This window comes from Mustela lutreola, chromosome 6 (genome assembly GCF_030435805.1).
Source record: "Mustela lutreola isolate mMusLut2 chromosome 6, mMusLut2.pri, whole genome shotgun sequence".
Taxonomy (NCBI): Eukaryota; Metazoa; Chordata; class Mammalia; order Carnivora; family Mustelidae; genus Mustela; species Mustela lutreola.
In genome coordinates this window covers 23405734-23427225 of record NC_081295.1, presented here as the reverse complement: position 1 = coordinate 23427225, position 21492 = coordinate 23405734, and the positions used below count along the sequence as shown (strand labels likewise).

The following is a 21492-nucleotide window of genomic DNA, read 5'->3' as shown; positions in this document are numbered from 1 at the left end:
TCTCAGGGTCCAGCCCTATGTCAGGCTCCTCGCTCAGTTGGGAGTCTGCTGGAGATTCTCTTCCTCTCCCTCTGCCCTTCCCTTTGCTCCAGGGCTTGCTCTTTCTTTCTCTCTAAAATAAATAAATCTTTTTTTTTTTTTAAGATTTTATTTATTTACTTGCCAGAGAGAGAGAGAGAGAGAGAGAGAGACAGCAAGAGAAGGCACACAAATAGGGTTGGGGAGTGGGACAGGGAGAAGCAGGCTTCCTGCTGAGCAGGGAGCCAGAGGCGGGGCTCCATCCCAAGACCCTGGGATCATGACCTGAGCCGAAGGCAGACGCTTAATGACTGAGCCACCCAGGCGCCCCTAAAATAAATAAATCTTAAAGAAAGAGAAAAGGTTAGGTGATGTATAATCAATTGCTTAGCAGGATTGAAGTAGTTTCTCAAATGCTTCTGTTCCCTTCACTTTCTATTCAGAACACATCTTTGTCTTCAGAACACCAGACAGTGGCTGAGTGGATGTGCTATGGTGTGCTAGCAAATTGACCCCCAGGAAAAAGAAAACAAACCAAACCCATAAAAGACTTGATTGTTAGCATTTGCCAGTTTCTGTGGCGGTAACAACTCCCACAGCAGTTGGTTTCAAGTAACTAATTTGATTCACTGAGCGAAGAGTTGGAAAGGGACGAGCACATCCGTTTCTCACGAGCTGCAATGAGCCAATCCCGCCATGGCCTGTAGAAGTAGAAGATATAAATTAAGGAGGCTAAGTCCAATGTCTAGTGGTCCACCAGGAGACATGCATGCAGAGGGCTTGATGATGAAGAGGTGAACTGGAGAGCGCACGACAGCTAATTATCAGCACATGTTACCAGATCTTATTTTTCAAGAAGACTGAGAAATCTGACTTTCAGGTGAAATGGCCTCCTTTTCAAATGTTGCCAATTGATTCAAAAACTTAAAAACACATAAGAGATCCAAGAAGACAACCTGATGGATATAGATTTGTCTAAATACCAGCTTTGGGTTGGTTGAGTTAGTCCTTGGGGTTATGTTTCTTTGTCTGGTTCCAGCTTTGTTTCTCTAGGCTAAAGGGCCCCCATAGGGAAATCCTGCTGCAAAAGCACTGCGGGGCTGGGGAAGGAGCGCATGCGAGGATTCGCATAGTCTTTGGTTCCAATTCTGGGCCTGCCACTCACTGTGTGACCCAGGGCAAAATTATGTGAAATGAGAGGGATGGTTCCTGATGGGGCAGTTGTTCTAGAGGCAAACTGAGATGTTATGGGTATGGGACCTGCCCCCTTTGTGCATACTTGAAGATGGTGTCCTCATTCTTGAGCAGAAGCCAATAGTCATAGAGGAGGGCAAAGACTGGAGTATAAAGAAGAGACCTCTCATTCAGTGTTCTCGATTTTCACTGCCTTAGATTCACTTGGCAAACATTTAAAAAAAAAAAAAATTAACACCTTCTCATTCAGTTGGTCCAAGGTGGAGCCCGAGCATCACTTATTAAAACTCAACCCTTCCCAGTGTTCTAAGCCTAAATGCTTTAGCTTCATCTCCTTTAACCTCATCTTTCCAACAACCCCCCAAACTGTTATTCTCATTTCACGAATGAGGAACTGAGGCCAAGGGTTAGATAACAGCTCAAGGTCACATAGCTGGTAAGTGAGGGAATCAGACTTGACCTCAGAGCCTGAATTCTTAAACCCCATGCCATTTAGCATCACTGTATCTGCCTCCCATGAGAGGGCGGATATAGGGCTTAAGTCCTGCAAATAAAGTGTTTAGTTCAGGGCCCGGAAGTGACAAACAAAGGTTAGCTATCATGGTTACTTTATAATACCCAAACAGAGAACCCTTTCCATTTTCTCTTCCCTATGCAAATCCCTTTCAGGTATATCTTCAATCTTTTTTGGATCCCCCACTTCTTTCCTGCTGTAAACACACATATTGTCCTCCAAATGAATTCTAGGACAGTCGCTCCTAATGACTGGGAAGCTCTGCTGGGGTAGATCATACCTGAAGAAGGCAGAGAGGAGAGAGGACAGGGGCTCCAGAGATTCTTGGGAGAGGGGTGATTAAACTTGCCTCAAAGGATGCCCTGGTAAATAACAAAAATTCAGTGGAATAAATTTGAAGATCCAATTGGCTTCGTTAAACCATTCATGAAGTAAGCAGCATCCTATCTGGCAATAGGAAGGAGCTCCATCAAGCTATAGAGAAGGAAAGGTTTTTAAAGGTGGAAGGGGAGTGGACAACGGAAATCACTAGAAAATAATGCATTTGTTTCAGGCAAGGTTGCCTTCCTAAGGGACTAGACAAGAGTCCATCAGGTTGGTTATCTCATCAGTACTGACCAGGTAATTCCATGCTGACTGGTTAAGGGTTATATTCCTGGGGGTGGGATGGGGTGGGTGTTGAAACTGCGGTTAGGTTAGGTATGAAGTCTTGGTTTTTCGATGTGGGGCTTAGCATAAGTAACTCCATTTTGGGCCTGCTCTCTCCTTAACACCCTTAAAGACAAGTCAAGTTCAAGCTCTTTAGTATATAGTATTCAATATGTTCTTCCCATGAGTAGTTTGCAGAAGAATGGGGAGGCAGAGGAAGGGACTAATGGGGATGTCAGACAAAGGGTGGGGAGCAGCTATAGACCTGAATATTGGGGATCCTTTCTTGCCAGCTGGCTCACAATTTTTTTGGAGGCTTATATTGTATTTGCTTTCACTCTTCACTGTTGAGATGGATGTAGAAGTCAGTCATGGAGGGAAATGAGCACTTTGTTGGCAGGCAGCATAGGGCAAGGATGCAGGTGCTTAATGGTGGCCCCTTAGAGGCGGAGCTCCAGTTGTCTCACAATTAAATGTTGGAAATGGTGTATTTACTTAGCTTACTCAGGTAAAAAAAAAAATTTTTTTTAAAGGCTTATTTGAGAGAGAGAGCACAAGGGAGCATGACGGGCAGAGGGAGAAGCAGACTCCCCGTTGAGCAGGGAGCCCAACTTGGGGCTCCATTTCAGGATCTGGGATCATGACCTGAGCTGAAGGCAGACTGATCAACTGAGCCACCCAGGTGCCCCCATGTGAATGAAATCTTTAAAAACAAAACAAAATGAAGTGGACAATCACCACCTTAAGTCATTTGTAAAAATTAACAAGAAATGAATTAAGAAATGAGGAAAGTTTTGATTAAAAATTCTCCCACAAAGATAATGCTGGCATTCCTTCTCGATCAACAACTGTTAACTTATTCAGCATTCCTATACAGATCTTCCTTGACTTATTATTTTTTTCAAGGTTTTATTTATTTATTTGACAACGAGAGAGACAGCGAGAGCAGGAACACAAGCAGGGGGGAGTGGGAGGAGCCGGATGCAGGGCTCCATCCCAGGACCTTGGGATCATGACCTGAGCTGAAAGCAATGCTTAATGACTGAGCCACCCAGACAGCCCTCTTCTTTGACTTATGATGATAGGGTTATGTCCTAAAAAAAACAGTGTACGTCGAAAATATTGTTGAGAAAGTATTTAACACACCTAACCTACCAAACATCATAGATTAGCCTAGCCTACCTTAAACACACTCACAACACTTATATTAGCCTACAGTTGTGCCTAATCACCTAACACAAACCCTATTTTATAATCAAGTGTTGATTATCTCGTAATTTATTGAACACTGTACTGAAAGCGAACACAGAATGATTGTATGGGTACAGAATGGTTATAAGTACATTGGTTGTTAACACCTGGAATCAGGTGGCTGAATAGGAGCTGTGGAGGGGGGCAGGGTAGGGGAGCATGGATTAACATTCAAAATTTGAAGTAGGGTTTCCACTGAATGTGAATCAGTTCTGCACCACTGTAATGTTGAAAAATCCTAACATCCTAAACTGAACAATCTTAAGTTGGGCATAGTATGTACTAAAAAGTTTAGAGAAAAAAATGGTGGATGGAAGAAATGAAGGACCGTGGAGGCCTGGGAGGGGAAAGCCAAGGTCAAAGGAACTTCAGGCTAAAATAAATCAATTACTGAGGTTCAACCTCAGTTTTCAAGGTTTGCCCACAGGGCCAAATTACAAGGGTATAAACTTTCTGGGCATGATGCACATTTATCAAGCTGAATGCTTATAGTCATGGCCATTTGAAGTTTTTGTTGTTGTTCTTCCATTTGAAGTTAGGATCCTCCAATACATTTGAAATTTACCCAACACGATGCAGGATCTCTTGTGTTTTTGTCTTGTACTGCTTTTCAACTCCTGAAATATCGAACTTTTTGATGTCTATCCAGCCACGACTGTAAGCTCTTTGAGGGACATAGCTAGCTATATCATGTCCCCAACCCCCATTCCTCACCAAAGGGTTACAAGGAGCTCAATTAACCTACTGAATCTTTAACACTTCCATTTTTTTTGAATGTCCTTGGGATATGCATTCTGTAAATGGACACTCAACAGGTTTATAGTAAAAATCTAATGGCTGAGAGCCCAGCCAGTGTAAACATTCTTTCTAAATCTGCATGTATTTTACCGACAAAAGATTGCGTACATTCGGAGAGGAAAAAGCAGGCATTTCTCTTACAGTGGGTTATAAACATTAAGAAGGAGCAACAGAAAGTTCTCTGGATTTTATGCTATATCAAGGTGCAAAGCACTGGGTGATGGGGCCTTAGGGCTCCTCCCGCAAACCTGAACACGACTCCCAATAATATGCCCAAAGGCACCCCCAGACCCCCTCCTGCACTTCTAACCCGGATCTCCCCCCCAACCCCCTATGGACACCTGCAGTTCAGTGTTGTCGTCCTGTATCAACGTCGACATTGCCATGCTATAAACGAAATGCAAACTCAGGACTCCTCTGAAGGGCAGACCCACAATGAGAGGAGAGGAGCAGCAAGCACAGGAGCAACCCCAGCAAGCGGTCAGAGCCCCCTTTCCCAGAGCTCCCTTCCAAAGACAAGCCGAGGTAGCAAAAGCGTTGTGCTTGGCAGAACTGTATGCCCAAGTGACGGGCGCGTAAAGGGCTGGGGACGTTCTGAGCCAGGTAGCGAGGTCACAAACTACGCAGGATGATAACAGTCTACCTCGCGGCCGGGGTATACTGTGCCAGGGAGTATGTGAGCGTGTGAAATTGGCTCTGGAAACTGTGGCCGCGGAGCCCAGCCTGGCCTGGCCTCCAGGGCGAAGAGAAAGTAGGTGGCTTTGTTCCCGGAATGTGAATGAGGGAGCCGAAACCTGGCTTTAAAAAGGCAGCTTTCCGCGGCGGAAACGCGACTTCTCCGTAGAGGCTTTGGCAGCGCGCGAAACCCGCCATTAGGTTCCCAGGGCCGAGCCAGCCGCGGCGCCGGAAGCCCGAAGTAGGGACAGCCTGGCTGGCCCGTGAGCAGAGCCCGGAGAGGCCTCTGCGCGGGCCTGCCGCGTCCCCCAGCCAGCGCGGGCGGCCCCACGCGTCCGCCACTCAGCCGCGCGGCCAGCACAACATTCCATTTAAAAATAACACCCACGTGCGCTGGTAAACAAGCGCGCGCAGCTACCGCGCCGCGCGCCCCGGGCGAGCCAGTACGGCGCGCGCCCGCCCTCCTCCCGCACGTGTCTGCCGGCTCCGCCCGCGCCGCTCCAGCGCTGCTCGCTCTCCTCCCCCTTGGACAGCCGCGCACCGCCCCGAAGCCCGGAGTCCTGCCGCTCCCGGGCCCTAGCGTCCCTCCGCTCTGCCAGGCGCGCCCCGCAGGGTGCTCTCCAACTTTCCTCCCCCGACACCGCCACAGCGCGGCAGGACCCATCGCCCCAGGTCGGCTCCCCCTTCTCCCCTCCCCCGCCTTCTTAAGTCCCCCCTCCTTTGGAGTCTCCCTCAGCGCACGGAGGATTGGCTTCTGGGTCGCTCGAGTCTCTTTCTCCTCTCCTCCCTCCCCTCCTTTCTTCCCTAGAATTTTACTCGATTGTTTATTATTTGCTGGGGGGCGGGGGCGGGGGGCGGAGAGGGGTGTCTGGGGCCTGGAGACTGGTGGCCGCGGCCAGTCAGCGCGCGGCGTGGTTTGACGAGTAGGCGGCGCAGCGAATGGGGACGCGGCGCAGAGCACCCCGGTCACGCGCGTGTGGATACAATGACATCATCTGTTTGTACGCGTCGAACTAGCTTGGTGCAGGGGCGGGGCTTTACGTCACTTGAGTGACGGGCCCTGCGCAAAGCCCGGAGCCTGGAGTCCGCTGGGTGGGCGGACTCCCGAGTATCCTGGGTTGGACCTTTTTGTGTATTGGGTTGTTGAGGAGCGAGCTTTAGATTCTGAGATATCACCAGTGACTTAGAAGGATTTAAGAAAAAAGGTGGGAAGAGATATTTATGAACCAAAGTGGATCGAGTTTTGGTGTGCGTGTCGCAGGTAGTGCATTCATAACGCACAAATGAACAATTTAGGCACTGACAGGGTAAGGACTCGGTAAGATGTTTAAACCTAAAGAAGTGTCTTTTTTAAAAACTCAAAAATGCACAAGTAGCCGTTCTGGAGTCATTTACAAGTTAGAATCAAAGTATTTCCCATTCATAATTGTTCAAAATCTGCTCTTGCGTTTGGGAATGGGGAGTAATTTGCATTTCTCCTGAGTTAGTTACACTTCTCCCCTCCTCTGCTGTAAAATCCCTGGAGAGTGAGCCACTGCGTCGGGCGTCCTAGGTAAGAGACTCGGCTGCAGACCTCTCGGTGCCCGATCAAATCTGAAGGCATCAGTGTATCGAAGTCCTGTAAGGCACCAACATTTTCGCTTGTATTTCCACGCCGTGGTAATCTCTGCGATCCGCGGTCAGCATCTTATCTCGCGTGTTACGGGGTGTCCGATTCTAACTGGGAACCGGACACCAGGGCGGGCCCAGAGCCCGGGGGACGGACGCGCCCGCCGGGGACCCCCGGTACCAGGCGCCCTGCCCGGAGTCTGAGAGGCCACGCGACTGCGCTCGTGGAGCGTTAGGGTCTCCGCTCTCCTCCTCCCTCTTCTAAGGGCCAGCGCCGCGCTTTGTTGTCGTCGAGGCCCTCGGGAGGGAGGGGGAGCCCGGCGGGGACCGCTGCGGGAGCCCGCCGGGTCCCGGGCCGCCGCGCGCTCCCTGACACCCACGCCCGCAGTCCCGCGGAGCCCGGCGGCGCAGGCGCGCGCGCGAGCGAGCCCACATAGACACACACACACGCACACACACACACACGCACGCACACAGCACACCCGGGCCTGCCGCCCAGCCCTCCCCCTGGGCGGGGACCCGCCCGCCCGCCCGCCGTCAGCCTAGGTTGAGGCACCCTGCGTGTGTCTATAACTTTGTGCTGCGGCCGCAGCCGCCCTGCTCGTGGAAGGGAGGAGGAGGAATGTGGAAGGCGGCGGCGCGCAGGCTGACAGGCGTTTCCTCAGGCGGGCTGCGGCGGCGGCCGGAGCGCCTCTCCTTCGCGGAGGCTGCGCGCTCCCTCCTCGCGGTGCCCCGGGTCCGCGCAGAATTGTGCGTCCTCCCCCCTCGTCCCTGAAGGGAAGGAACTGAGGTAGGCGCCGGAGCTGTGCAGCGGGGCGGTCGCCTTCCCGGTGACTCCGGATCTGCTTCCGAGCTGGGCCAGGCGCTTCCCTTTTCCCTCCCCGTGACTCGGTGTGCGCGCCCCCCTTCCCTCCCGTTAGTATTTTTAAAGGACTTGAGTGAAGGGGGGAAAACTGTCAAGATGGCAGCAGCGGGAGCAAGGAGGTGATGAACGTGCTGGTCCGGGTTTTCTGGTAGCCCGGGAGACTTGGCGCTTCCTGACCTGTTGGAAGATTTATGTTCCGACTTGCCCCCTCCCCCCGTCCTTTCCTGGGAAGGGGGTGGAGGGTGCAGCGCCTGCGGGCACATAAACCATACAGACCCCCAAAGTGGTCGTGCCTGCTTGGCTCGGCCCTTTGCAAACACCCGCCGCGCTGGTTGCCCCCCTGCTTCCCGTCTTTTTTCTGGAAGTGACAGGAGCCAGTCCGCGCTCGGACCTACGCTCGTCCTCCTGGCCCGCGGGCGAAGAGGGGAGAAGGGGGCTGCCCGCGCTGTCCCCGGACTCGGGCCCCTCGGCGGGGAGAAGAGGGTACAAGGGGGCGCGGAGGCGGCAGGGCCGGGGACCAGCAGAAGAGCGGAAGACGCCACAGACTTTGGCTGCGGCGCCGCGGGAGGCACTTGAGCGGGCCCGAGCGAAACATAAACAAACGCACGCCCGCCTGGGCTCCGACCGCGGCTCGGCTGCGCCAGCTCTGGCCGCTGCCCGCTTTAAAGGCGCGGCTCGCGCCCCTCCCCCCGCCCCCGCCCCTCCCCCTTCTTCCCCGCCCAGCCACCTAGCCCAGGAGGGACCTGCAGATCGGGCGGCCCCGGTGGCGGGGGGAGGGGGCTGCCCCGTGCGAGCCCGTCGATTCGCTCCCGGCTCCCCCGAGGCCTGGCCAGGGGGCGGTGTCTGCGGCGCCAGGTTCGCGGGACGCACGTCTCCAGGTCTGCCTGTTTCTGGGAGGCGGGCGCCGTGCGGCCGAGAAGCGGCGGCGGCGGGCGCGGAGTCGCGGAGGACCGGGCTCCAGCCCGGGATAACCAACTCTCCTTCTCTCTTCTCTCGTGCTTCCCCAGGCGGCGGCAGTAGCGGCAGCGACTCCTGGGAGCCCGAGCCTTCGCGGCGCCCCCGTCCCTCCCCGGCCGCACCCCGCCCCGGCGCGAGAGGAGAGCGCGAGAGCCCGAGCCGCGGGCGGGCGGCGAAGATGGCAGAGGCACCGGCCTCCCCGGCCCCGCTCTCTCCGCTCGAAGTGGAGCTGGACCCGGAGTTCGAACCCCAGAGCCGGCCGCGCTCCTGTACGTGGCCCCTGCAGAGGCCAGAGCTCCAGGGGAGCCCGGCCAAACCCTCGGGGGAGACGGCCGCTGATTCCATGATCCCCGAAGAGGAGGACGATGAAGACGACGAGGACGGCAGCGGTAGGGCCGGTTCGGCCATGGCGATCGGCGGCGGCGGGAGCGGCGCGCTAGGCTCTGGGCTGCTCCTTGAAGACTCGGCCCGGTTGCTGGCTCCCGGAGGGCAGGACCCCGGCTCCGGGCCAGCCCCCGCGGCAGGCGCGCTGAGCGGGGGGACGCAGACGTCGCTGCAGCCTCAGCAGCCACTGCCGCCGCCGCAGCCGGGGGCGGCTGGGGGCTCGGGGCAGCCGAGGAAATGCTCGTCGCGGCGGAACGCCTGGGGGAACCTGTCCTACGCCGACCTGATCACTCGCGCCATCGAGAGCTCGCCGGACAAACGGCTCACTCTGTCCCAGATCTACGAGTGGATGGTGCGCTGCGTGCCCTACTTCAAGGATAAGGGTGACAGCAACAGCTCTGCGGGGTGGAAGGTGCGTACCCACCTCGGGCGGGCGGCCGGACCCGCCGGGCCTCCTGCGCAGTGCGAGACGCGCCTTGGATTCATCGGAGCGCGCCTGCGGGCGCTGGGGAGAAGGGTTGGCACCGAGAGCCTCCGCTGTGAGGTTTCGGGGGATCTCTGTGACCCCAGAGGAGGGGAACCTGGGGTCGGCCGCGGAGGGTAGGGCGGGGAAAGGAGGCTTCCGAGGAAGCCTCGGGCATGGGCAGGTGAGGAGAGGGGGCGAGGGATACCGGCGAGGGAAGGACTGGCGGACGGGAGTGCGTTTGCTGGATTCCCGGGACGACACAGACGAGGTAGGTCTTCGGCCAACTTCGAAGTAGAAATCAGCCGTAGTGGGGATGCGGGAAGGGCTTTGCGGGTGCAGTGAGAGGATGTGGGGGTGTGCTTGGGACTTGGTACCCGGAGGAGGGGTTGGATTTGTGGTTTCCATTCGGTTACAGAGCATGGTCGTTGTCACTAGCTGGGTGAAAACCCTTGCGTCGAAGTTTCTGGCTTGTGGGTGTTAGTTCCCACAGGCACACCGATCCCACTAGAAAAAGCAATGCTTGTAAACCTTTTCCTGGCAGAATGTCTTTACTTGCCTGTGTTGACACCTTTATTCCTTAGAGATGTTTCTCCAGTAAGCCTGCCCCCGAACTTGAGATGTTCTGAACCCTGGAGCGGGCCAGCCCTGCGGCCTCCGGGCGGACCAGCCACACCTGCTGCTCTCCTTGAGGCTTGGACTCTGGCGAGGTTTGAGGCATGGAGCTTCACCTCGGCCCTTGGCAGGGAGGTGTGGTGTCAGGGCTGGGCCGTAATGGCTTCTACCTACAAGTGAACCAGAAGAGAGGCTCCCTACTGTTCCTTTTCAGCCTCTTGGGGCACTGGACACGTGGTAGGGAGAGAGGTGTGGAAAGGCCTATGATGTAATGACTTCCTGCAGTTGGGCATCCAAACAGATTAACTCCTGTGCCCCTGCTGGGCTGCTGATACCCAGCTGCTTTGCTCTTCCTGCACCTCATCCTCCTGGCCTCTTTCCCCAGGACATGAATGTGTCTGTACCAGGCAGAGGAGTCCTGTACAGTTGGAGACACATATGGCTTATCAGTTGCTTCTATTTGCAAGTTATCTTTTTTTTTTTTTAATTAATGAGGTAGTTCCTTCCTCCTTCAGTCCTTTCCTTCAAGGTTTTTTGGGGAGCCCTGCATCTTCCTGGGTTCCAGTAGGTGTATACAGAAAGAACAGTTTAATCTTGGTGGAGAACTAGAACACAGGAACCTGTATGTAAAAAAAAAAAAAAAAAAAACTAGAGAATTTAGGGTGTTGAGTTTTAATTTGTTTTATTTAATTTAGGTTTTTTTTTTTTTTTATGTTAGTCACCATACAGTACATCATTAGTTTTTGATGTGGTGTTCCATGATTCATTGTTTGTGTATAAGACCCAGCGTTTCAATGCAATAGGTGCCCTCCTTAACACCCATCACCAGGCTCATCCATTCCACCTCCCCCCCCCCCAAATCCTCAGAGTTTTAATTTGCTTAAAACAAAACAAAACAAAACCTTGCAAACAAAGTATCTGCTTTGTTGCTGGTTTTTTTTTTCCCCCCAAATTTCTTATGGCTCCTATTGGAGAGGACTTGTTGAGAAACTTTAAAAGCTAAACGTGTGCTTTGAAGTTATTCCCCATATCTATCTTCGTAAACAGCTGCTGACATTATGAATCTTACATTTGATTTAATTTTATAGCTTTGCAAAGGAATGCCAGTTGTGTGATATGAGGGTCATTTACAGAAAGCTTGAGCCTTTTCAAAGCAGTGCTACTGTGGTATCTTTTAAAACTGAGTTTCCAAGTGAATAGCAGATTGTTAATACCAGGGTACAGTGTCAGGAAGGGGTGAGTTCAGGGTCTAAGAAAATGGATATAGGCGTTTGGAATATTTTTCATATTTCTCAACTTGAAATTAGTCCTGTGTATTTTGAGTTTGGTGCAGAGAATCTGCTAGTTAAAAGTTAGTTAGCTAACCTAGTTAAAAGTTAGCTAACTAACTTTTAATGTTGGGTTTTTACTTTTCCTTTGATTTTTAAGTTTACACAAGTAGTTTAATCCCACAAATAACATCTCTTGTTATTGTAGTTAAAGAGAGTAACCGCTTAATAGCATTTGATTTTTTTTTTTTTTAATCTAGGTGGGAAAGTAGTATTACCAAAAGTAGCCATGAATTGTGATTTGGTTAATTGTATTTTCATGTAGCTAGTGGGACTTGCAATAGAGATTTTGGGCCTAGTCCTAGATTTTGTGGTTTTATGTCCTTAACTTTTTTTTTTTTTTGGGTCTCATGGTTTCTTTTTCCTTCTCTGATATCTTATTTCTCTTTCTCTTTCTCTCTCTCTTTTTTTTTTTTGTTGAAGTATAGTCAACACAGTGTTAAATTAGTTTCTATTTCATCTCTCTTTAAAACTTATGAAATATTGTAAGTTGAAACTCAAACCTTAGTATGCTTAATACAGGACATAAAGTAAAATATTTTTTTATTTTATGTAAGTAGAATTATTTTTACTTTAAGATTTTACATCAGTTCTATTTCTCAGTATCACATGGCAGCTAATCCTTGAAGACTGTGGGGATATAATTTAGTTAAAGAGTTTTTGTAAGATGACCTTCATCAAAAGATGCACCCATGCAGGAACTTCCAAATCTTTGATGATGAAGAAAGCCCTTTGAAACTGGGGCTGGTTTCATATTCCGATTATGACTAATAGCCAGCCTTTTTTTGTGCTTGTGGTTTAGTGGGGGTGGAAGAAGAGGGAAAAGGGAGAGGTCAGGAGCTAATTGTGACCCATTTCCATGCGTCCAAGTTTCAGGAGTCGATTCCTATCATGATTAGTCATTTTGAGAGCATGCTTGTGCATTTAAACCACACTACTTTCATTCTGAGTTATGCATTAGGGTTTTTAACTTCTGAAAATGTCTAGAATTCAGGTTTACCTCTCCTAGTCCTGTGTGCACAATGGTGCAGTATGCAGGGTTTGGGCCTTACTTCTTTTGTGGCTTTTTGGGCTATTACATTATGAGATCCTGTCACCAGAATTATCACCCTAAGATTAGAGGATAAAAGAATTAGAAAAGAGGCCTTGGAGATCAGAATAAGGACTACTGGTTTGAAGCCCTGGTTGCATATTTGGATCACCTGGAGCTTTTTAAAAACTATCAATATGTAGAAAATTGGTTTTAATTGGGTGGGTCTGGGGCTTAGCATTGGTGGTTTTTTAAAAATTTTTGTCTTTTAAGTTTCTCAGGTGATTCCGACGACTTGTTCAGCCAGAACGAGGTTTGCTGAGATAGTTCAGCTCCCTTATTTTATAGGTGAAGAATCTGGTTCTTCAAGTTAAGGACTTTTCTAAGATCACACAGCTAGTTAGTATTTAGCTGTAATTCTGGAGATTTTTATTCTTTATCACTCTGTTTTTCTCTTTAAATTGACCAGTTTTTTAAAGGATTTTTTTTTTTTTTAACTAAGTAATAGATAGTCTTACATAAGTGGAAGATACTTTCCTGAAAAGCGTATTTGCTTCTCAGTCTGAAAACGTTTTGGTTATTAGTTTAGCATCAGAAAGAGGAATATCGATGGAGCCTGATCGAGTTTATTACATTTGTATAGCCATCCAGTCTGTCAGTACCCGTACTTAGGAACTACGAAGTGATAAAGGGGGCAGAAAAGATAGCGTTTTAACAAAAGGAGGAAGTTCTTGGTTCAGGTTCTAGGTTTGTCGGATACATATTGTGCCAGAGAGAGAGGTGATGGCTATCTCACAGATTCCCTTACCTCAGGCATTAAAGTAGAAATGAATAGTCAGATGTGGTTAAGAGGGGAGAAGGTTACATTTTCTTTAATTCCGATTAAATTTATTTGCACTGCACCACCCCTAATTAAACTGCTCTGTTCTCTCGGTTCCTCCCGTTGTGGAGCAGACCTCTAGGATTCCAGGGTTTACCTGTTAGGGCTTATTTATCTCTCTCCATCTCCTCACACCCACACACCTGCATTTCCTGGGGGATTAGGACACAATTACATGAGGCAGCCCTGAGTTTCTGTGCTGTTTCTCACAATTTCACAAATGTAGGCTCCCGTGCGTGTGGCGACTTCTGCCCCTGCTCCTCTGGAGGGTAATTCGGCAAGAGACGACGTCTTCATTCCTGTGAGAATGTGTGCTCTTACAGCTTCTCCCCAGCGTAAAAAGATGAGGGCCTACTGCCACATAATGCCTGCTGATGTTCACTGTTCTTTAGATTAATGCATCCAGTGCCTTCCCAACAATACTGGATTAAGAAAATGTGATTTTTAACTCCAACTTTGATTTTAAAAAATATGTCTTTAACATTTCAAAATGACAAAATTGTGGTAATTCCATATTGACTTGTAATTTTGGCCTCGGTCACCTTTTAGAGTAACTCACCAAAGGGCCCGTTATGGTCGTGTGTAAGGAATCTGTCTTCTGCTTGGCCTATGTTGCCAAAATGCTGTTTTGTAATTTCCTTTGGCAGTACTGTCTTCGTCAGTGATTCTCAGCGAATAGACTTCCTCTTCGTACAGCAGCAGTACACTAGGGGGACTGTTTTTCCTCTTTTTCAAAGCTGTGTCATCGACCTATGAAGTGAAGAAATTGGCCCTTTTTAACTTTGATCTGTGAGCCCTATGTAGCAGAGAGACTCTTTAAGAAAGAAGCTAAGTGTTTGTTTTGATATGTTTATCTCCTTCTTAGAAAATGAAATGAAACTATGCAGACTTATTTTTAGGAGATTTTAGGAGGGTTCTATTTTAAGAGAATGACACCATAGAAGAACATCTTGTAGTTAAACTTTTTTATATGCATGATTCTTACTTAAAACCTGCAAGATATTTTTATTTGGAAAATTAATGAAGAGTCCTTGTCCTACCAAAAAGTCATTTATTTGGTCTGGAAAAAGCTTAGCAAACACTGTCCATCCAAAGATCTTCATAAAAATGCCAAGGTAAGACTGTTTCATTCTGTACATTCTAGTAGGGCACCCTACTTACCCACTGCCTATCAAGATTAGATTCCCAGGGCTAGAGAGAATATGGAATTTATTTTACTTCCATATCTTACCCATCTTGCCTGTGGGGGAACAGACTCGATCCGATTTTTGACTCCCCATTTTGCTCCTGACCTTTTCCTGTATCACAGGTCCTGAGGAGCCACTTTGCCTTTTTGCTGCTGTAGAGGGAGCTCCGAATGATATACATCGGTGGATTTTATCTCTAGATTTCTGTAGGTGTATGTGGATTAGTATCAGCAGACATTATAGCTGGTGTACAGTAAGTGACTACAAGTTAGAGAATACCTTTTTACCTGTTTTCATCACATGTCCTTTTATTCATTCAACAAATACTTACCAAGGGCATACCGCTCACAGGGCATTCTGCTGGGTCTCAGGGATATAGTAGTAGCACAAGGCAGAGGTTCAGTTCACAGGATTCAGGTTCTGTTGGAGGAAGACAGAAAATAAACATGCAAATCTGTGTTCTGTTAACTTGTCGTTGTCGTTCATTGTCTGCCTTTTTTTTATGTCTGTACTTCTGCTTTCCTCAATGCTTCAGCTCTCTGCAGAGGAGTTACTGGCAAAAGGCAAAGTTGGTGTTGAACTCTGGCTTGGAGCTGGTTTTTAATTCTCTGCAGGTTGTCTTCAGCTTGCTTTGGAGATGCAGGGCTGCTAGAGCATGGCTCCTGTGGTTTAGGTCTATTTGGGAGAAGCTGGGGCTTTCCCAGGGCCATGTGGATTAGAGCACACCTGTGGTCCTAGCCTGAGATGGGGGTCTCCAGTTCTGTCTTGTGGGGCCTGGTGTAGGACTGGCCTCCCTCTGGAGTGGAGGTGGAGCCTCGATACAGCTGACTCATCCACATTGCTTCTTGCCTCAAATTTAGAACTGAGAGAGGTTTAGGAGATCATCTAACTGCTTCATTTTACAGGTAAGGAAGCAGGACAAGAACATGTGAGCGACTGGCTCAGGAACCTGCAGCTGGCAGCGATGCAGCTAAGAGTGTGTCCGCGTGAGCCCTCAGCAGCAGAGTTCTGGCCTGTCTGCTGTTAACCATTGTGGTTTCACAGCTGTTCGTGTCAGTGCCTCCATTTCTGCAAACTCTTACTTCATTTGCTCGCTTCTGCTTCCCCTCCTCTGTCCTTTAGGCCGGCTCATGCTGGAGTAGCTGTGTTGCTTTTTTAGCATTCTCCATCAGTGTTCCCAGCTAACCTTGCTGAAAAAGCCATCTATCTCAAGCCCACCCCACCCTCCATGCCCAACCCGGACTCCCACCTATTTCTTTTGTCATTTTCTGTGACTCCTGCATATTCCCAAGGACAGTGTAAGAGCCTCCAAAGCATGGAATGTGTCTACCAGACAAAAATATTTCTGATACTCGGAGCTGTTCTTTGATTCATCATGTCCTCAGCCCATAAAGATAGTCTTGTTCTGGGACTCTGAGACTGAAAAGAGATGATGTGACTCGGGAGTGAGGTGACATCATGTGTAGAGTGTCTTGGATACTTGTAGCTATGAAGTCTTGGACCTCCTCGCATTAATGTTGATAGGATATAGTATAATCATAAAAGGGTGCTCTGCCATCCAAGGCATTTCTTGCATTGTCTTGTTTCCTTGTATTCCGAGTCCCTGAAAACTTCATTAGTGCCAGTCACTGCCCATCGCAGAAACTGAGGAGAACCTTGATCTAGGAATGACTTCATTCAGAGAAAGTTGAAATCAAGTGTGTTTCCTGTGTGTATCCCACTGATGCCATGTCAATATGCACTGTTTGAAAAGGGTCACCACAGGATTGTTCAGCCTACAATTCACTTACCACTATTTACAGGAGCAAAGCTGTTGTGTAAAGCTCAGTTTACCACGATGTTCTGCTTTGAAGGCAGAAGTGCCAGAGGTACTTGGAGTTTTTATCTGCGGATTGGAAAATGAAAGTCACATGTGAAGGAGGAGGAGACAGCAAGCACTCTCTGAGTGGATCTTTTCTGGGCCAGTGTGTAGCTCTTCCGAGTCAGGAGTTTTCTAAATAGGTGGTTTAGGCTGTGATTATGATAGAAGACCCCAATTCTGATGGCATCGTGACGCCAGCAGACTCAGTATCTTTAATCATTTTATTCTTAACCAGACAGCCTTCACTTCTTTGTATCACAATTTCCCCAGTTGGAAAAAGCAGTAGCAGGCAGCCTTAGAATATTGTGATGTATCACTCTTTCTTGATGAAACACAAGAGTATGAGTGGTGCATGTTTCAGGCTGGGATTTTCCAGGGAGCGTGCCTTTCACTTTCTACTCAGACGTTTTTAGATTTTAATCTTGGGACTTTTGCTTTGCAGTTTGTCAGTTACCATTATGAGATAACATAATGTGAAATGGACTAACTTCCCTTATGGGCTGTGGTCCTTCTAGTAATTGTCTATGATGAAGAAGCCAGGTTATCTTCTAGGGGGTCACCATGCCGCGTATCCAGATGCACCGGAGTCCTGCCGTGGAGAGGTGAGCACAGAGCCAGGAAAAGTGGTGGCACAGTTGTAGGGGGCAAGGCCGAGGCAGGAAGTGACTCCTGCTCCAAACAAATGGAATGCATTAGCTTTCCTTTGGAGTAAACCTACGCTAAATCCAGCTTATGGCAGTTTTTAGTAGTTGTTTGGAATTTTTTATTTCTTTGAAGACCTTTGCGTATGTGTGTTGGGGGAGAATCTGCATCATATCTTTCATTGTGTTTCAGATGTCTAGTGAAATTAATAACTTGGCTCCTGAAGCCATTGATAATTCACTTTAAACTCAGAGCCAGCAGAGGGAGTACACAAGTCTTTAAGCTCATCTCAGGTATTTTTTTTCCCCTAGAAAGCTAAAATAATACCTTGATTAAAATAGAAAGAACTATGATATATAGTGCTTTCATGTAGGTTTATATCCTCATTAGAAAAGGATAATTTGGGGAGGAGGCTGTTAAAAACCCAAGGTAATTTTTTTTTTTTTTTTAAAGGAAACCTTGGTCTTCTGCGACCCATGGTCTACTTTCCATCCCCAGATAGTTAAAGCACTTTTAACTGAAAAATATCCTTTCCTGTCTTTCATCTTTTTTGCTGTTCCATTCCTGATAATATATGTGTTTATATCTAATACCAGATTTTTCTATGTCAAGTGTCTGGGCCAGGGGAGTGTTGTTTTTTTAGTGCTATTTGGAATGGGACTTTTTTGGGGGTGTGTGTGAAGATATTACTTATTTGAGAGAGAGTACACACGTGCCAATTTGGGGATTAGAGGGAGAGAATCTTTCAAACAGATTCCCCACCGAGGGTGCAGCCCATCTTGGGGTTTCATCCTGAGACCCATGAGATCATGACCTGAGCCAAAACCAAGAGTTGGAAGCCCAACCAACTGAGCCACCCAGGTGTCCCTTGAATAGGATTTCTGATATTTTCCAAGACTTCACAGTTTCCCACTGTTGATAGAAAGGCAAAAGATACATTTTTTGCTAATTAAGATTGGAAGTAGTCCACTGGTGATTATAACTTTGAAATTTTTTTGATATTTCTGTAATGCTGTGGTTTGTCATATCCCATCACTTTTTGGTGGTGGTGATGTATTTTATTTATTTATTCTAAAATATTTATTTATTTATTTATTTATTTGGGAGGTGGTGAAAGAGCTTGTCTGTGCCTGTGTGTGGTGGTGGGAAGGGGCAAAGGGAGAGGGAGAGAGAAACCCAAGCAGACTCTGGTGATTGAGAAGTCCCATCTCACAACCAGGAGATCAGGACCTAACCCCAAACCAAGGTCGGAACCTTACGTAACTTGGCCACCCAGGTGCCCCACTGTCATGGTTTATTTTAATTTGGGAGTTGTAGTGGGTTGAATATTGTCCTCCCAAATTCATGTCCATCTGGAACCTCAAAATGTGACCTTATTTGAAAAATAGGGTCTTTTAAGGGGTAATTAGTTAAAATTAAGTTGTACTGAATTAGGGTTGGCCCCAAACCCAATGTCTAGTGTCCTTATAAGGAGAGGAGAGGACAACTAAGATGCGCTAGGTGCTGAGAAGCCTGTCTGAAGACGGAGGCAGAGGTTGGCGCGATGCAGTTACTAGCCAAGAAGAGTACTGGCCATTGCTGGGAGCCACCTGAAGCTAAGAAGAGGCTTTTAGCCTCTTTTAGCTTTTAGCCACGCTCCCCCAGCCTTTAGAGGGTGCATGGCCCTGCTGACAATTTGATTTTGGACTTCTAGCCTCTAGCACTGTGAGAATAAATTTTTATTATTTGAAGACCCTGAATTTGTTACGGTAGCCTTAGGAAACAGACACAAAAGCATAGAGATAGAAGAGAGGGACAGGCAGGGTTGCAGACAGAGGATAAGAATATAGAGTTTTACTTATTTTATTATTGAGATATAATTAATATATAACATTGGTTTTAGGTATACAACATGCTGTTTCAATTTTTATGTATGTCACAAAATATTCAGCACAGTAAGCCTACTTAAGGTCCATCAGCACACAAAGTTACAAATTTCTTTTTTTTGTAATTAGAACTTTTAAGATCTAGTCTCTTATTTGACAACTGGAAGTTTGTACCTTTTGACAACTTTTACCCATTCTGCAAGCCCCCCCCCCTAGGATTTTTTTATTTAGATTAAAATGTTAATCATTCACAGGTCATTTAAAATTCTACTTCATGGGGCGCCTGGGTGGCTCAGTGGGTTAAGCCGCTGCCTTCGGCTCAGGTCATGATCTCGGAGTCCTGGGATCGAGTCCCGCATCGGGCTCTCTGCTCAGTGGAGAGCCTGCTTCCCTCTCTCTCTCTCTCTGCCTGCCTCTCCATCTACTTGTGATTTCTCTCTGTCAAATAAATAAATAAAATCTTAAAAAAAAAAAAATTCTACTTCATTTGGCTGTACGGACAGAAGGGAGGCATGAATTCACCTGAGTTCCCAGTTAGAATTACTAGAACTTGTTCTACTCTCTTCTCTCCCATTTCTTTTCTTTTTTTCTTTTTTTTCCCCAAGATTTTGTTTATTTATTTGACATGCACAGATCACAAGTAGGCAGAGAGGCAGGCAGAGAAAGGGGGGGGCACGTGAGCGGGGCGTGGGGGGGAGTAGGCTCCCTGCTGAGCAGAGAGCCAGATGCAGGGCTTGATCCCAGGACCCTGGGATCATGACCCAAGCCGAAGGCAGAGGCCTTAGCCCATTGAGCCACCCAGGGGCCCCTTCTTCTCTCCCATTTCTAATGTGTCCTGAGCTCCCCCTCATTATACCACCCTCCCCCCTTACTGAATTTATTTCTTGGCCTATTTCTTGAAGCTGGTGGAATGGCTGTACTTGTGGAATGTGGGCTTGAGGTTTATAGTAAGCCCATGAGTTCTGGCTGAGAGCTTTGGTCTAGAACAGCTAGTCTTTGAGGGGAGAGAGGAGCCTACTGTCCTCAGCAGAAGGATAGTGTTGAAGAAGAATCCTTTCTTTACTGCCATGACCTGAGGGGATAAGGTTCGTTGTCATTGGTGATGGTAGTAAGGCTATCCAGAATCTCTCTGGAGTCCCTTCTGCTCCTCCTGGGCTTGGTTCAGGGACTTTCAGTCTCTTACACCTGAGGCTTCAGGTGTATGTCTCCTCTGTGTACATACATTTATGTCCAAAAAACCCAGGCATCCTAATGAAGCATAGAACACAGAGTGGTTGTCCTCTGTAGATAGTACCAGAATGGAGCCATATATTTGGTTGCTTGATGTATATCAAACAGAGCAAATGATGTTGAAGAAATACATCAAAGACATTGAATCAAGTAATTTGATGTCCATAATGGGAAAAAAATGATCTTGATACCTGTCTTACATAATTTGGTGTAATTGACACAACTTAGTTCATAGACATACCTGCAAAAAGAAAAACAATCTAAAAAAAAAAAAAAAAAGTAGCAGCAGATACTTTCTAGGTACCTGGTAGGTGTTTGGGTTGAATTGTTCTGAAGTATTTAGGAATCAGAATTGTGCTGGTTCATCTTATATTCATAATGATATTTTTGGGAAGGGGAGCCAGGATGACTTTTACAATAAAAAGGAATCTACACAACCACGTTTTCAGGCCCAGGCATAAATAACAATAGTAGCTATGATTTATTGAGCAATGGGCATCAAATGCACAGTTGGGATTTTACATCTGATATTGTTCTTGCATTGTAGGCTTTTCAGTGTAAGTCCTGATTTAAAGACCAAGAAATGGTTCAAGAAATGGTTCAATTTATTATTACTTTTCTTTGATTCTGGAGCTTTTGCCTTTTCTGCTATGCTCTACTGCCTCCTAGAGTGTGGGTAGGACTTTGGGTTGGGTGGGGAATGTACAATAATGAAATTAAATAACTGCGATTCATTTGGCGGGAAGGGTTGTGTGTGTTTTTTAAAATTTAGGTAAATTTTTTTTTTTTTTAAAGATTTTATTTATTTATTTGACAGACAGAGATCACAAGTAGGCAGAGAGGCAGGTAGAAAGAGAGAGAGGAGGAAGCAGGCTATCCGCGGAGCGGACAGCCCGATGCGGGGCTCGATCCCAGGACCCTGGGATCATGACCTGAGCCGAAGGCAGAGGCTTTAACCCACTGAGCCACCCAGGCGCCCCTAAATTTAGGTAAATTTGACATGTAACACTAATTTCAGGTGTGTAACATGATTTACTACTTGTATATTATTGCAAAATGATCACCACAAAAAGTTTAGATAACCTCCATTACTACACATAATTACAGAATTTTTTTTTCTTGTGATGAGAATTTTTAAGATTTACTCTCCTGGCAACTTTTGCACCTGCAGTTCAGCATTATTGACTCTAGTCACCATGCTGTATTCTCCGTCCCCATGACTTACTATAACTGCAGGTTTGTACTTTTAGAAAACAGCTGCCATTTAAAAAGTTGCCATGTGCCACATCTTTGTGTGTATTACCATTAAATCTTCATAGTAATCCTCTGGAATACTGCTGTCTTGAATGCTTGTCTGCCGAGATGTGGCCGACTGAGGTAACCCTCTGTGTGCTGCTAGGGGAGTGGACTTAGACTCATGATTTCGGCTCATTTCCTTGATTTTATTAGCTAATAACTTAAGAATTGGGTCTGTGACTG

General features: G+C 47.5%; 1 protein-coding gene across 2 annotated transcripts in view; it reads left to right on the top strand.

Moving 5' to 3' along the window:
* Positions 1-8313: 8313 nt before the first annotated feature.
* Positions 8314-21492, top strand: part of FOXO3 (forkhead box O3) — a 122991-nt gene continuing 109812 nt past the window's right edge. Inside the window, exons 1-2 of one of the 2 annotated variants that reach the window (XM_059176933.1) lie at positions 8314-8449; positions 8579-9324. In XM_059176933.1, coding sequence (XP_059032916.1) covers positions 8707-9324 — 618 coding nt within the window. In that variant the 5' untranslated portion in view covers positions 8314-8449; positions 8579-8706. Of the gene's footprint in view, positions 8450-8578; positions 9325-9622; positions 9647-21492 lie in introns of those variants that run through there. The other variant, XM_059176934.1, reaches the window with a different exon arrangement.